The sequence below is a fragment of the Bos javanicus genome, chromosome 14 (assembly GCF_032452875.1).
Source record: "Bos javanicus breed banteng chromosome 14, ARS-OSU_banteng_1.0, whole genome shotgun sequence".
NCBI lineage: Eukaryota > Metazoa > Chordata > Mammalia > Artiodactyla > Bovidae > Bos > Bos javanicus.
The window spans coordinates 8,865,891-8,882,956 of NC_083881.1; the positions used below are offsets into that span (position 1 = coordinate 8,865,891).

The window sequence follows — 17,066 nt, forward strand, 5'->3', positions numbered from 1 at the left end:
AGGCTTAGAAAGTGACATAGAATTGGAAAGGTTAGTGACTTGAATGGTACAATTGATAGATCAAAATAGTGTTTAGAGGCTGAAGTCATGGACTATGACAAACAAAATGAGTCTTGAATGCACCATTAAAAAAAGCTTATACAAGTATGAGATGGGAGGACCTGGGTTGTGATTCGGTGTTTTAAATTGACACTATGTTCAGCAAGAGTTGACCTCGTAAGGGAGATTTCAAGAAGATTAATCACCTAAGGTGACTTTATTGATTCCCAGGAAGATGGAGGTGAGGATTCCAAGTTCTGGGTGCCCCACTTTATTAACAGCCTGAAAAAACTTGAGGAACCAAAGCTAGCTTTTCTCTTCCAGGAGCTCATAAGCCAAAGGATTAAGGAGGCTATTGAGGAAGAGATATGTCAGCTTTCCTCAAATAGGAAGCAGTGTGACGCAGCTGTTAGGACCATGAGCCTTGTCCCCATACAACCCTGGGTTTCAGGGAAACTCTGACATTATCAGCAAAATGGCCCTGGGAAGAGGCTGAAGTTCCCTCGGCCACAGTTCCATCATCTGTGAATCGATTTATTAGCAAATTATCAAAAATGAATCTAGCCCAGTGTCTGGCATGTAGTGAAAGGTGAAAGTGTTAGTTGCTCAGTCATGTCAAACTCTTTGAGACTCTGTGGACTGTAGCCCATCAGGCTCCTCTATCCATGGGATTCTCCAGGCAAAAATATTGGAGTGGGTTGCCATTCCTTTCTCCGGGGGATCTTCCAGACCCAAGAATCAAATCCAGGTCTCATGTACTGCAGGCAGATTCTTTATCATCTGAGCCACCAGGGAAGCCCAATGTGTAATAAATGTTAGCTTTTATTGTCACTGTGAATTCCTTATTATTCATATGAGTGAAAGGGATAGTCATGAAGAAGAGACACCAGGCAGCCTAACTCAGTGTGGTTCCAAGAGGTGGAACCAGGACCAGGAGCAGGGACTTCTCATCGAGTCGTGTCTTTCTGGTTCTTTTATTCCCACCACCACCCCCCACCCCACCCCAGAATTTGTTCATCTTATATCATAAGTTCCTTCACTCTCCACTCCTGATGCACAAATGTTTCTACTTTGCCTGGCAGAATTCTGCAATTCCGTCTCTATAAAAAAAAGTTCAAGGAGACTTTGAGGCCTTATGACGTGAAGGACGTGATTGAACAGTATTCTGCAGGGCATCTCGACATGCTTTCCCGAATCAAGTACCTTCAGACAAGGTAAGGCAGCATGCCTGGAAGGGTTGTGCCCTCCTGGCTGCTGAGGAATCGGCCAGGGAGACCGCAAAGCTGAGGGTGAAAGGCATCCATGAATCCGCAATTCAGGGGAGAAATGTTAAGAACAAAAACACTCATCAAATAGAGACATCAAGACCAACCAACATGAGATCAAATGAGCTGGGAAGAATTTCTGTGAAATTGACATGGCTAAGATTAACAGTCTGATCAGGCCTCAGGGAGAGAAAAAGATCCCTAACTCTGATCCTTTGTATATGCCAACAAAATTCAGATTATCTAAAATGAGTCTAGTTGGCTAGTTCCAAATATAAATTTTTACTCAATTAAAAGTTCATCAAGAGTTAGTTGTAACAGTGAACGTATGGAAACAGCATTGATTCCTAGCTAACAATTATCACCGTTTTTGTTGATCACCTGGGCATTTCACATATATGTCTCCAATCCCTTATAACCCCCTAAGGTTTTGCATTAGAGCTGCCATATATCAATGAGAAGACCAAGATTTACAGGACAATGATCTTGCCCAAAACTACCCAGCTAGTAGGTGGCAAAGCCGGAAGTGAAACCAGATCCACCTGGGTACAAAACTCCTGTCCTCTGTAACACACCTCCATTATATAAATAGTGATTAAGAAAAGAATGGTACCTGATCTCATTAAAAAGTTACGCCACCATCAAATGATATTTTTACAGTCTATATAGTAAGATAAAAATTATGTGATCTATAGTGGATATATATGCATAATATGATTACTAATAGCACATTCAGAAATATATACATACTTGTACATATTTATATACTTTGGCCACCTCATGCGAAGAGTTGACTCACTGGAAAAGACTCTGATGCTGGGAGGGATTGGGGGCAGGAGGAGAAAGGGACGACAGGATGAGATGGCTGGATGGCATCACTGACTCGATGGACGTGGGTCTGAGTGAACTCCGGGAGTTGGTGATGGACAGGGAGGCCTGGCGTGCTGCGATTCATGGGGTGGCAAAGAGTCGGACACGACTGAGCAACTGAACTGAACTGAACTGAACTGAGATACACATATCCTGGAGGAGGGCATGGCAACCCACTCCAGTATTCTTGCCTGGAGAATCCCATAGTTAAAGGACCCAGGCCAACTACAGTCTATAGGGTTGCAAAGAGTCGGACACAACTCAAGTGACTTAGCACGCACGCATGCACAGGGTCAGTGGAGGAGCAGTTGGGTTTGCAGAAGGACGTAGAGAGGCATGGCTCCTTCTGAGTGCCGCGGTCCTGGGCTTGTGATAAGCCTCCCAGGCTGTTTCCATTGAGCACGGGGCACTGTAGCTCAGTGCCGGGTGGGGGGATGGCATTTGTCTTCTGTTGTGCTCAGGGTGACATTGATGGGGGGGCTATAGGAGCTACTATTGAATTCATCCCTCTAGTAGCTGGAGGAGCCTGCCAAGCTGCAAGGAAAAGAGGGCACAGCTGAAAACAGAGCCTAGGGCTTAGCAGGAAGACCTCCCTAACTAGAGGTTTTGGGTGAAATGAAAGAGCTGGAAGACCAGACCTGCTGCAGCATACCTGACATTTTCTGTAAGAAGGAACAGGACGCAGCTGTCACCCTGTCTCTGTGGTTCGGTTGCCTCTCTCCTCTGGGATGGAGAGATGCTCTCGGTACACTGGGCCAAAAGAAAAAAAAATGATGATGCATTAAATTAGAAAGTCTTTCTCCTTTCCTCTGTCTTTCTCTTTATGCTCTTCTCTTTTATTTTCCAAACTCGCAGCTGATGACAGAAGAAAGAGAATACATTGCTTTCCTCTCTTTTCATACAAAGCTCTCTGTCATTTAATCCCCCCTCTTTGTGTGCTCTCTTTCAGAATAGATATGATTTTCACCCCTGGACCTCCATCTACTCCAAAACATAAGAAGTCTCAAAGAGGAGCCGCCTTCACCTACCCATCCCAGCAGTCTCCCAGGTGGGACCCGGGGGCATTGACTGATGGGCTGTGTGGATCCGGAGCCCGCACCGCATCCCCATGCCCAAATCCCCATGCCCAAGTCTCAGCTGGGTTCGTTTACCGTGGGGGTGAGGTTGCCATTCCCCCAAATAAGATGAAGAGAAAGAGCCTGCAGCCTATTCCAGCCTGTGGCCGTTTGAGAGGTTTCTGAATGAAAGCCTTGCAGCCACACTCCTTTGTATGGCTGCTGAAAATGCAACTGACGGTTTCCTAGTTAGAAAATAAAAAGAGACTTGTGAGGTTTTTTTTTTTTTTTTGAACCGAAAGAATACTTCATGTTAGCAGAGCCCAAGGCATTCCTCCTGGCCAGCTGTTTTGGCTTTTTTTTTAACTTTCATCAGCCCCAGAGACTGAGAAGGAAATCAACTGTCCAGCCCCAGAGCAGCTCTGCTCTCTCTGAAAAACTGTCTGAAAATTGTCCTTTTATAGGTGATGAGCCAGGATCCTTTAGAAAGCCCGCTGCCTGCATTTACACTTCCTTATTCCCCAGTATCTTCAAGGCAAGTATCAATAACATAAATGAGTGAAGGGAGGTAGGCGTAAGAAGTACCATGCAATGTATAATAATAAGGCTCTTTATCATTAAGGAAGGAAGAGTGTAAGGCGGGCAAACAGAGCATCTAATCTTGGCTTCAGTTCTGGGGCTAGGCAAGGGGTGAACCACAGGGCCCTGAAGAACCTCAGGTCTGCTCTTGCTAATTTTAAGAAAGAAGATCCTCTGTTTCCAGATACTCTAGTTTCTCAAGAAAAGCTGAATATTCAGATCTGATGTGCAATCCTCCACTTTTGAATGGCTCCAATGTTTAAAACCCTGTGCAAGCCAAGGAAAGCACTGGTGGGCTGGATTCAGCACAGAGGCCACTGGTTTTTGACATCTGATTTAATTCAAGACTGCTCCAGGACCTCCCTGGCTGTCCAGTGGTTAACACTTCACACTTCCAATGCAGAGGGTGCAGGTTCGATCCCTGGTCAGGGAACTAAGATCCCACATGCCGTGCAACACAGCCAAAGATTGAAAAAAAAAAAAAAAGAAACACTGTTTTACCCAAACCTGGCCAGGGACCTAGAAGGAGTAAGTAGCCTAGAGAAAAAACAATTGCCTAGAAAGTACCAAGCATGAATGGTTTCAAGCAGTAGCTAGACTCCCTGAAAGTTCTCGTCTACATAGGACAATATTGAAACAAACTGGAATTTAGGCAGATGTGAACTGTGGTTGGCCAAGGAGCAAACGCAGCACGTCTCAATCCTGTTCCCTACGAATATCATCTTTGGCATCATTTTCCAGATTTTGCATCTGTTTTCCAGTCTTAGCTAAATGGAACAGATGAAATATTGGTTCCCAAGATGAGACAACCATGCTCCATCATCAACCAGTGTCTGTGACGGAAAGGCCAAGGAACATAATTTAAAGCAATCAAGCACTCTGGGCACAGTTAAGTGGTGTATTAAGTTAAGCTTGACACAGAGCTTCCTAAGAACAGCGTAATAGTCAGCTTCACATTTTCCTACAGTCAACATGGTAAGTATGAGACATCCCTGGTGAAGGTAGGAAACACTGGCCTTTCCCAATGCCCGTGGGCTGCAGAGTTCCATGGGCTCTTCCAGACTCTGTAAGCCTGAGCACAAGCAGGGTAGTCCCAGGGACCACGGCCCACCTAGCTGAAGTGACCTTGCAGAGCAAAAATAGGTATCATGATCTTACAGCATTATGGGCTCTTTCCTAGGAATGAACCCTATGTAGCCAGACCATCCACATCAGAAACTGAAGACCAAAGCATGATGGGGAAGTTTGTGAAAGTCGAAAGACAGGTAGGTCCTTCCTTTCTCCCACCAAGAACAAGTATGTGGAATTTATTTTCAAATGTCATTTTTTTTTATAGGGAGATAACAGACTTGAGTATCTACCATTCATCAGGGAATCTGGAAATGAAATCATTGATTTAGCACTTTACTGGCTGGGTGATCACTTGCAAGTGAATGAATTGTTCTGAGCCTCAGTTTCTTCATCTGTATAATGGGGATGTTAACACCTCGTGAGGTTGCTTTGAAGATTAAATCAATTGATACCTGTAAATTACCTAGAATAGTAGCTGGCACACAGTAAATGCTCAACAAATGGTAGCTACTATGATCATGAACTTCATGGTGTTTAGGAATGTTAGTGCCCTTCTCCACATTTTCGGTATTTTTCTGCATTTGTTATCCTCCTTCCGTGAAAACCTGGGTCAGTGTGTGGCCTGTGTGAAGGGGCCCGGAGGAGGGCAGGCTATGGGTGGGGTCCATTCAGGGCAGAAAGAAACCCATTCAGTCACAGCACCCCAGGAAGTCCACCTCTCTTTTCTTCAGTGAAGTGGCTTGTATTTTAGCATTGTTTGGCCAACTTTACCTGGGAAGCCCACCTTCCTGGTAAAAAACATCTGCCGGCAATGCCTGAGGCCTAGGTTTGATCCCTGGGTCAGGAAGGTCCCCTGGAGAAGAAAATGGCAACCCAGTCCAGTATCCTTACCTGGGAAATCCCATGGCGAGGCAGGCTACAGTCCATGGGGTCACAAAGAGTTGGACATGACTTAGCGACTAAACACACAATACACCCAACTGCACTAGATAAATAGCACCGTCAGTTTCCTTTAGGATTCCTATCAACCCTTTTATTTTATTCATAACCCAAAATTGGATATGTGCAGAAGAGATAAGAGGAAATTTGAATAATTACCCTTTTTTAGTATGTCAAGAATATCCTTTTCTGCTGTTAAATTTTAATTTGTCATCTCAGCTCTTCCATTTACCTACTCTGATGTTTGATGAGTTACTTCATCTCTCTGTGCCTCTATTTCCTCACCTGAAAAACAGAATAATAGTGTCCACCTCATAGGGCTGTTGTGAAAATTAAATAAGTTGAATAAGAAAGTTAATATGAAAAATTAAATAACTTTAAAGTGCATAGTAACTGCTAGAGAAGGATTAGTTATTATTAAGACTTGGGTACCAACTCAGCCATGACCTTGCTCTATGCTTTGTGTCGTCAACTATAACAAGGAATGGTAGACCTGCCTTCAGTCCTTCCTGGTGAGTTGTGAACTGTCAGAGAACATCCCATGCACACGTGCATGTACACTTGTGTCTGTACACGCATGATGATTTTAATATGTTCTCAATTTTGTAGGTAGGAGCAGGTAGATGCAGCTGTTCTCAGCATACCTTCTACTGGCCTCCAAGGCCCCTAGGGAGCATCTCTAGTTCTGAGAAGCAGAATTCTTGCTAACCACTGTCCTTGTACCCATGGGGCTTACGTCCCCAGGTAGGAGGAATGTGCGCAGACAATATAGATGCTTCTTTAAGGGAATGTTTACAAATCAAGAACTCCTCCTCCTGGATCCAAACAGGAGCAGCCAGGCCACCTTCTCCTTGGGTAAAACTTATCCTCACACCATGTCTCTTGCTTCCAGGTTTCTGGAAAGCCCTTACCCTGTTTTTTTAGATTAGCAGAAATCCGTGCAGGCTTCACAGATGGCACAGTGGTGAAGAATCTGCCTGCCGATGCAAGAGACACAGAAGACATGGGTTCAGTCCCTGGGCCAGGTAGATCCCCTGGAGAAGGAAATGGCAACCCACTCCAGTGTTCTTGCCTGGAGAATCCCTTGGACAGAAGAGCCTGGCACAGAGTTGGACATGACTGAAGGACTGAGCACACATGCACGCATCCATGCACAAAGCTCAAAATCAAGAGATAGAAAACAGTTAACTGTTATGATGATTATGCTTTATGGCAGGAACCGTCTTCCTTTCTGGAAAGTAAATGCTATGGTTTTTCCTCACCACCAATAACAAGTGCCCGCCGGCCTGGAGAAAGCAGTAATGCCCAATTCCTTGTGTTTTCCAGGTTCACGACATGGGGAAGAAACTGGATTTCCTGGTGGACATGCATCTGCAGCATATGGAGCGGCTCCAGGTGCACGTCGCCGGCTTCTCCCCGAGCAAGGGGGCCTCCTCGCCCGCCGAGGCCGAGCAGAAGGAGGACCGCAGGGATGCGGATTTGAAAACCATCATCTGTAACTATTCCGAAACGGGAGCCCCCGATGCCCCCTACAGCTTCCACCAGGTGCCCGTCGACAAAGTCGGCCCCTATGGGTTTTTTGCCCACGACCCTGTGGACCTGCCCCTAGGGGGACCCAGTTCTGGAAAGGGTCATGCGACCCCCTATGCGGAAAGGCCCACCGTCCTGCCTATCTTGACGCTTCTTGACTCCCGAGGGAGCTACCGCTCCCAGGCGGAACTGCACGGCCCCTGTTCGGACCGAGTCTCCCCCCGGCAAAGGCGCAGCATCACCCGGGACAGCGACACGCCCCTGTCCCTGATGTCGGTCAACCACGAGGAGCTGGAACGCTCGCCCAGTGGCTTCAGCATCTCCCAGGACAGAGACGATTATGCGTTTGGCCCGAGCGGGGGATCGAGCTGGATGAGGGAGAAGCGGTACCTGGCCGAGGGTGAGACGGACACGGACACCGAGCCCTTCACACCCAGTGGCTCCCTGCCTCTGTCGTCCACGGGGGACGGCATTTCTGATTCGATATGGACCCCTTCCGGCAAGCCCACTTAAAAAAGGGGTCGTGGGCTGGCTCCTCCTTGTAATGTAGACAGACTTTGTATAGCTCACTTGCTCTCACACCCGCCACATCCCCGTGAGATCACCAGGGGCTGCATCACACGCATGCATGTGCGTGCTGGCCCCACCTGGGCGGGGGCTTGTCGTGGCCTTTTATGTCCCCTGGTCACCACAGTGAAGCCGCTTCCTTTCAAGCATGGTTTGCATGACTTTACACTATATAAAATGGTACCGCTAACCTCTTTAGGATACACATTTATCCGCTGTTCTTACTTTGAATCATGACTGGACCAGTACGGGGAGAAATTATGGATGAGCCGTGCCGTGTGTCTGTGTGGTTGGCTGCTTTGGGTTTTGGTTTGGTAAGCAGAGAAAGTCGTTTCCGTTGCTTCTCACATCACCGCCCCTTTGTGTAAAACACTCCAATGATTAGTTGTTTTCTTCAACAAGCCAATAGTTCCCTCAACAAAAAAGCATCATGTACCAAGGAGGTTGCCTCTTGAGCTAAAATGTGAGGGCAGGAATGAGATAGCATCATATCTGCCAAACTAAGAATTACAAAATTATTTTATTAAGGAAAAGCTGGGAAAACCTTCCAAAGGCTCTCAGAGGGACCTCACTTGGTCTGTCGTTGTCAACTCTCATGCCCCAGTTTCCTCATCTATCAAAGGTGGTGGCAAGTGTAACATTTCGGATGAGTTGTGAATAGGCAGGGAGAAAGCAGGCACACACACGCACATTAAATAGTTCCCAACTTATGTAGCCAAAGATAACAAAATGTGTCAGCAGTGGGGCGCCCCTCGGGGCGGGAGTTAAGTTCAGGGCCTTCAACACGAGGTTCCAATTCACATTCCTCCCTGTGACACTCATATAAGATGTCCGAGTCACATAGGAACTGGAGTCAAGAGGGCACACAAATTATCTGGTCCAGGACTTTCCTTGTAAAAATGAGAAACCGCAGGCCAGGTAAAGAGAGATGACTGGGATGCCCCCATCATCCCCCAGGAGAGCTGGCTTAGTCAGCTGGCTCTCTCCAGGCCCTGGTCCCCTCCTGCCGACACTGCCCTGCAGTTTACACAGTGGGACCAAGATGCTGGTACCCTGTGTTGTGTAGAAAGTGCTCATGAGACTGTTTATCCAAGTGGGAGGGGAATGTCTGCTTTTATTGCAAAACATGTTTGATGCTTTGCATTCTGGATCCAGAAAAAAAATCAGTACCAGGAAACTACAACATTTTTGACATGCAAAGAGGCAAAATTTCCAGAACCATCCAGTTTGACCCCTCTAGATATTTGAAACCACATGTAGCCATAAGACTAGCTAAAGTGTAAGCAGACAAGCTGAAGTGCACTGACCTCCTGTATAAGTATCAATATGAAGCAGAAGCCATCCTGTTAGGAGATGTCGCTGCTCTCTGAAACACGTTGATGGGAAAGAGTTCCGTTAGGCTTGGGCTAATTAGCTAAATGACTCCACCGCAGTGTTATTGTCTCACTCTTCACACATCTAAGGGCCGTTGTAGATGGTTGCCATGGTGACCATCAAACCGATTGACGTGGAATGTCTGCATCCCACCAGTATTCTCCCTCGCATTGTTGTCGAGAGCCAGAGTGGCTGTGGCAGGTTGACATCAACAAGGTTGACAGTTTCATCATTACCTAATGCAAGGATTTTGCACTATATTGGAGAGAGGAGCTTCTTCCTCAGAGGTGGGTTTCTTTCAACCACATGTCAACAGGTATCTCGTAAAAAGCTCAGAATACAGTGATAATGAAGGGTCAGCCCCTGACTTTAGGACTCACAACCAAAGCCTGAAGTCCTTGGCATTGTGAATGGTAGAAAGGAAGTTGTACGTGAAGAGTCCCATGAATAGATGGGTGTTGACCTTGAAGTCCCAGGTAGGAAATACAGAACAATGAACACATACATCAGACATGAAGCCCCCTCCCCTAAGGTTTGCTATTGGACTTTCTGGCCATTTGAAGGGCAAAGGACATGGGTCATTCGATCCTTCTTCTGGCCCCTATAATATGGCTGCAAGTGCCACTGGAGTGCATGACCCAATAAGCCTTATGTTCCTTCCTTAGGGCTTGGTTCTTGATTCTGATATTCCTGGAATCTTTCATCAAAAATGACTGAGCCATCTAACATGCCAATTATTTTTCTAACTTATTAATACCCCTTCAGAACATACTGGTCTCAGTATCGTACAAGTAGAGGCATTTTCCAAGAACTCAATGGAGTTCCCAACTGGAAAAGTGAGACTTTCTCATCCTCATGTTAAAAATAGTCATCATGGATCCAAAGTTAGATGATTTCCTTAGGTTCTTTTAGTAACTGACAAAGGACTGGAATTTGTATTTTGTTCCAAACCATAAGAAGGCATTTAGCTTTCCTGCTGAGTCATAAGGCCAGGATGGCAGAGATTGGATTTGTGTTGATTATATAGCCCCAATGCAGTATCAGGGTAGACAAAGGCAAATTAATCTTCATGAATGAATAAATGATAAGAATCTTAAGAGCTATTTTTCCCATCTAAGAAAACAAAAAAAGAAAAAATTATTTTCTGGATTATTCTGCTTTGCTATTCTCTTAAAAAAAAAAAAAATTCCAGAAATGCAAACCAAACCCTATTCAAGTTGCCTGCCCACAGACGACATCATCAACATGGCTGTCATTGATGAAGTAGAAATTCAGGGTCTAGGATTAAACATAGGTTATAGGGAGAAACAGTATGTGCTTCCACAAACATCTTTTTGTCAAACCAAGAAGCAGAATGCTGGAATAATCCAACAGAATTGGTAAATAACCATTACCAAGATTACTGGTAAATTGAGATTATTCTACCAAGATTATTCTACTTCACATATACCAGTGGTTTATCTGAGATTATTCTACCTCGGATATACCAGTGGTTCTGAAGAAACTACAATGGTTCAGCCAAACTTCATGAAATAATGACAAATTAATTCCATTGTAAGAATTAAGTATGACTTTCTCAAGGGAAACTGTGCAGCATGTGCATTCAATCTCTGTATGTTACAACATGATATATGCAAATTTTAAGGTCCTCTTTTAGTAGTATCAAAATTAATTAGATAAATCCACTTTCCAAATGTTAGATTAAAGGTGATCCTATTGGCTGAGAAGAAAGTACTAGAGATCACTTTTGAGTTTGGAGTATCAAAGACTAGCACACAAGCAAATTCTGGATGTATTTTTATTTTTAATTGTGAGAGGAAAAGGAGGGGGGGAACATCAAATTGAGAAAGTTCTATTTACTAATTGTGTTTGTTCTGGAAGCTGAGAGGTCAGATTTATTAGATATAGCATTGATGTTATAAAGCTCTAATTGTCATGAAAACAGAGCCAGACGATCCCAAGGTATACTATAGGTCAATGAGTCCATTAATCAACAATATGCATCGAATGCTTATTTTGTGTAAGGCAGTTAGTTCCTAAGACACTGTGAGTTGAAAGAATAATTACTTATAGACATTATTAATTGTTAATGCTAATATAACAGGAGCTGCTCATAACTGGCCAAGATCATTGTCATAATTCTATGCCACTCAAATAAGCGTGATAAAAACACTAATTTGTTTGTTCATTGCCAAGATTTATTAAGCACCACTGTCTTCTAGGCACTGCACAATGCACCAGAAATTCGAGATAAGAAAAACATCAAAATCTAGGACTCTAGTGGCCTTGAATTATTAAAGGTCCCTTCAGACTGTGTCTACCAAAAGTGGAAAGAACCTCATTTCATCCCTGCAGACAATTGTATATAGACAGGAATGCTTCCAAGGTTGGAATCAGTGAGAGCTTGAACATGGAAGAATGTGAAAGTAAAAACTGCATCGAAGTGGTAATGACCCCATCAGCTCAGGAAAGGCCAAATGGGTCCTACGGGGACTTTAAGTTCCATGCTTTGGACTTTATGGCTCCAGATAAGCTGTGGAAGGAGAGTTTTTAAAGCATCTGAGAAGGTTCTTGGAGAAACCTTCCTCACCAGATTGCTGCCATAATGGACCCCAGGCAAGGAACTGAGGCAGTTCCATCTCGTTGTGTTGACTGAGAGATGCTTATCGTAAGGACCAATGTACAGCATCTATTTCAAGAGAAAAGCTTCTAGAAACCTACAGACCAGGTTCTTCTGGGCTAAGAGAAGAACTGTGTCCAGTGTCCTAAGATGTCAACTGAATTTTGAACAGTCTGCCATTCTCAACCCAGGCTTCCTCCAGAAGATGCCAAGTAACTGCTCTTGGTTTTCCTAGAATCCACACACAAGAAACCTAGAACCACAAGGACTTTCTTTGCTTTCTGAACCCCAGGCACTCCGAGGAATCGGCCCCACTGCCCTCACTTGTCTTCCAAGGCATGTTTGTTTCAGGATAAACTTTTGAACAGACTGTAAATCCTTTCTTTGTATTGAAATCAACCCAAAGTTCTTGTGTTACTGATACTACACTATTTAAACCTGAGCCTAAATCAGGTAGCAGGTAGCACAGTGCCCAGGTCAGAGGCAGATACTGTCTGCATAGACTTAGTGCTTTAGGAAACAGGAGTGGAAAATGCCAAGAGCTTGGGAGGACATAGAGATGCCCTGGATGAAAATTTGAGTCATATTCAAACATGTTTGGCTTTTCTGGCAAATTTTTATTTTCAAAAGAGCTAATTCACATAGATAAAACCCTTAGTACAGAGACTGCCATATGCGGGCGACTACCATTCATGTTCATTTTTTTACAGTATATGTGGATTCCATTGCCTGAGTCTTTGGTGTGACTCATGAACTCTAAACTTACGCTAGAAGATCTTTTTCCGAAAAACAGTGGTGAAGATACAACACCAATTTGTACACGACAGGATCAAGCGCTTTCACAATTGCCATTTAAATAAGGACATCTCTAGAAATAAAAATGCTTCCTTTTTGCATCAAAATAAGGAAGAGCAGGAATGTCAGAAGGAGGAGACCAGGACTGTTGGATCCCAGTGTTCGGGTCGTGGAAGTTCCCTGGAACACACTGTTTGTAGGCCGTAAAGTCAAATAGGAATAATTAAATATAAAGGGATGAGTGGTTTCAACAAGGAAAGTCAATTGTGCCATGATATTTGTGAGACAAATGCTAGAAATGAGTGGAGAGCATCCAAGAAAGAGTTTAAATTTGCTGAAACCCTCCCCAGGGGGCTTTGTTCTCAGCTTTGAACAGTCTCAGCTCCAGCATGCCTGCAGGGAAACTGTGACTAGTATTTTCCTCTATTATCATAGATGCAGGAAAGTAGAATTTCATAGACTTCTAGATGCTCAGAATGAGAAGAGACCTCAATTACCCAGAAAAACCACTTCTCTTTTTGTATCAGGAAGCAGAGGCTCAGAGCCAAGGAAATCACATTTACTTGATCAGTGACTAAATGAGTGATCGTGTCACAGAATCTGGAACTCAGATCTCCTACCTCCTAGACCAGATGTCAGAGATCAAAAACTAAGAGTAAAATACCCAGTGAGAAGACAGCATTGCTCTTGAGCCCAGGAGATGAGAGAAAACTTCCCGGTCCACTGGAGCAAATGCAAAAGTAGACACATGTTCGAGACATCTTCCCGTTTCGAATATGACTGAGGATCCCATGCCTTGAAAGATGACATCATTCCTTCTTCCAAAACCCTGCTGTCGTCAAAGGCATAGAAATACCACTGCTGCTGTGAGCAGTTGAGAAAAGGAAAGAAGAGCCCTCCTCCCTTCCCCTCTCCGACCGCTCCCACTTTATCCCCTCTGTGTCCTGCCACGCATAGACCGGTTCATCTCTTTGGTGCATCGCTTAGACCCATTCAGCTTCAGAGTCATGTCTCAGACTGCATCCTTATCTATAAACCCATTTACCAGGATTTCTCCTCGGGAAAAAAAAAAAAAAATTATCGAATTTAAGAAATGGGATGTGATTTCTTTGGGCAACTATTTGACCCCAAGTCACCAGGTCTGCTAAAGTTGTCCCTTTGCATGGGGCTCTCTGGGTCTCTCCTGGGCACAGCCTGTTTGCTCTTGCTTTGCCCAGAATGTCTGTCTTGTTCATATCACAGCCTAGTATTCTGGTGTCTTCACCTAGACTACAAAGAAGCAAACAGGATTTAACTGCAAATGTCTTATGTTCCTGTAACTAGAAAATTGTTTTAGGAAATGAACAAGGCTCTGTCGGCTCAAAGGAGGATTTCTGTAGTGATTTCCACTCAAGCTGTGCTTGGGATAGATTTTCCAGAATTCAGCAGGGCTGCCCCACAGCCCTTGTTAAACCCAGTAGCAGGATATTCATTTCTCCTGAATCAGGCAGAACCAGGAGCTCCTAAGAGATAGAAAGAAAGATGGTCAAGCTCTCGGATGGCAATAGGTGACCCAGTGTTTTTAAAGACTGTCTGGGGTTGAAATAAGTTTCAGAGAGAAATAAATCAAAAATGGGCTCTCTGTAAGAATAACCTGACTTATAATTGAGCAATCAAAAGCCTTTCCCACAGATTAGGAATATATTTGTAATTCCTCTTAGACTTGTCAAATGGACTATACAATTTGACATCCCAGAGTAAGACAAAATGAGAGCATGTTTTCTTTCAACGTTCTATTCTCTTCCTCTGCCCACAAGACTGAGGTCAGGGAAGGGGGAGAGGGGAACGTGCCCTGATCTCTCACTTGGGGTAGCATGGGACATCACAGTTCTCTCTCTTGAGTTCCTGCAATCCTCATCACAATCCCACCAGAGAAGTGTCACCATTTCCAGTGGTAGAAGTGTTACCATCTACGATGGTAGATGAGCAAGCTGAAGCTGAGAATGAGAAGCCCTCAACAAAATCCATGTACCTGCAAAGCCCGTTGTTTCTCCCCATCCCAAGTCTCCCAGGTCAATGGAAATGCTCTCAGACAGGCCCTGGGATCTTCCACAAATCCTTGCCCTCCTCCACCCTGTCACCTTTCCAGTTGAATGATTGCAGTCCCGTTGGGTCTCTAGAGAGAGGAGTGATTCTTGCCTTGACTGTTCTCCTTGCTTTTTTGTGGTCCCCCCTGTTCTTTTGAGTGGTTTTACATTCCAGCTGTCGGTGGGAGAAAATAATGCCACATAAATTGTCTGTCTGGTTCATGTTGGAATCCACTAGCTCCTGGAGTTTGGTATGGCTACAGATAATCCCACAAGTTCCCCTTGTTCTTTATCCCCAAGGATCTCCTTTCATTGTTTTAACCAAACAAGTTCAAATGTCCCTCCCTCCTGACTCTGGTCTTCTGTCTCTAGACTGCCCCTTTATTCCAGGGCTTTGAAATCCTGCAGAAACAGTTGGGTCTTCAGAAACACTCTCTGGGATGCCAAACGCTCAGAACAGTTTTTCTTTCTCCATATGAAAAGATCAAGGTTCCCGGGGGGAAGCCAAACTGATCTGATAATTGAGCTCTTATTTTCCCTCTGAATCCTGTTCTAAGGGACGGGAGGATAGCTTCACCCTCCAGAGTTCCTCTGAGGGTTCAGAGTCTGGGTGGGAGGCCAAGTTCCCAGACTGGGGGCCACTATCTTGTCGGGTGTCAGAGGCTTTGCTGTTAGAAATGTGAGGTAGGCTCTGACGCATCTTGAACATCACCTTAGAAAGATGCGCCGGCTTCATCAGACCTGTCAATCCTTCCCCGTTTTAAAGGCAAATGCTTTCCGCATTGCTTCCAGTGCGATATGGCTCTTCTTGTACTTTTTCCTCTTCGTAATGTAGGAGTGATGGAAAATGCCAGTCTTTGAGGAGCACATGGAGGTTTCCAGCGACATGAATCCACTGGATCTGATTTTGGATTGTACTTTCTTTAACCCCCTTTTACGGCATAGAATTCTGGTGCCTTGCTCCCTGAATTTGTCTCCATGCTAACAAGTAGGCTTTCTTCACATCCTGGCTTACACGGGAACACAACTCTTCCACAAGTGGCCTTTAGTGCTCTTTATAATATGATTTCCTGTAATTTTTAAACTGTATGTGTAATTTATATTCTGGCTGTGTCCAATCTTTGAACAACTTTACTAGGTTGATTTCCATATATATTATGCAAACAATTCTTACCTGATTTTTTATGTTCTATCTTAAATAAATACTGCACCACTTATTAATAAATAGACATTTCAATGACCGTGTGGCATAATGTTCTTTGCTTCATTAATGACACAGAGTGACAAATGAGGACAGTTCTTTGTTTTGGGTTTTTTTTTTTTTTTAGTATTTATTTATTTATTTGGCTGTGCCAGGTCTTAGTTGCGGCACACAGGATCTTCGATCTTCCTTGCAGTATTTGGGTAATTTAGTTGCGGCATGAGAACTCTTAATTGCAGCTTGTAGGATCTAGTTCCTTGACCAGGGATCGAACCTGGGCACCTTACATGGAGAGTGGAGAGTCTTAGCCACTGGACCACGAGGGAAGTCTCAAGACAGTTCTCCTTTGGAGAAGTTTCACCTCCTAGACCATGTGGAAGGAAGACCATGCAGGCGACTCAGAGACTGTAAGTCGACGGAGGGGAAATGAGTGAAGCTCATGTCAGATTGTCTCCCTCTATCGTCAGTACAGCTGGAAGGGATGATTTCTCTTGAGAGACAGGGTGTTGGAGCAGGGAACTTCGGGGGCATTACTTACCCTTTTTCTGTCTTGGTTTATCATCTGTAAAGTGAGGAGGAAAATGTGTGCCTTGAGGGGTCATTATCCTCCTGAAGGATCAAGCACTCAGCAAGTCTTCCGTGAGTGAAAGGTTTTGACTCTATCTTATAGTTGCCTCCCTGGCTGCCTTAATTGGGTTTCCATAAGAATAGAGACAGGATATTGGGTGCGAGTAGTTTATTTGGGAAAAGTGGAGAGACAGGAACAGAGGGAGAATGGTCAGTAAAGAATATACTCCCCTGTGGGTAACTGGGCTCATTTCCTCTAGGAACTCCCTGTGAACCCACGTGAAGTGTCCCAAAGAATTGTTCCACCTGAAGACAGGCGTATGGGCATTCATCCACTGAGCCCTGTTCTTCCCTGGTGGAGGGTTGCCCCGGGGCATTAAATGCCCTCCTCTGTCAGTTTCCTGGGCTACAGCTGAGCAAGCTCCCCAGGGCAAAATCTCAAAGGCAAAGGAGCAGAGACGCAACCAGCGGAGGTGATGAGCTGTCTGAGTGCTGTGACCACAGGGCAGAAAATAGGCAGGGCGACCT

The 17,066-nt window shown here is 44.7% G+C and overlaps 1 protein-coding gene across 1 annotated transcript in view; it reads left to right on the forward strand.

The window, feature by feature from the left end:
- The window catches only part of KCNQ3 (potassium voltage-gated channel subfamily Q member 3), a 300,058-nt gene extending 284,047 nt beyond the window's left edge, over positions 1-16,011 (forward strand). Inside the window, exons 12-15 of the mRNA XM_061438572.1 lie at positions 1,122-1,253; positions 3,124-3,222; positions 4,989-5,073; positions 7,145-16,011. Of these exons, the coding sequence (XP_061294556.1) occupies positions 1,122-1,253; positions 3,124-3,222; positions 4,989-5,073; positions 7,145-7,861 (1,033 nt within the window). The 3' untranslated portion in view covers positions 7,862-16,011. The remainder of the gene's footprint in view (positions 1-1,121; positions 1,254-3,123; positions 3,223-4,988; positions 5,074-7,144) is intronic.
- Positions 16,012-17,066: the final 1,055 nt, after the last annotated feature.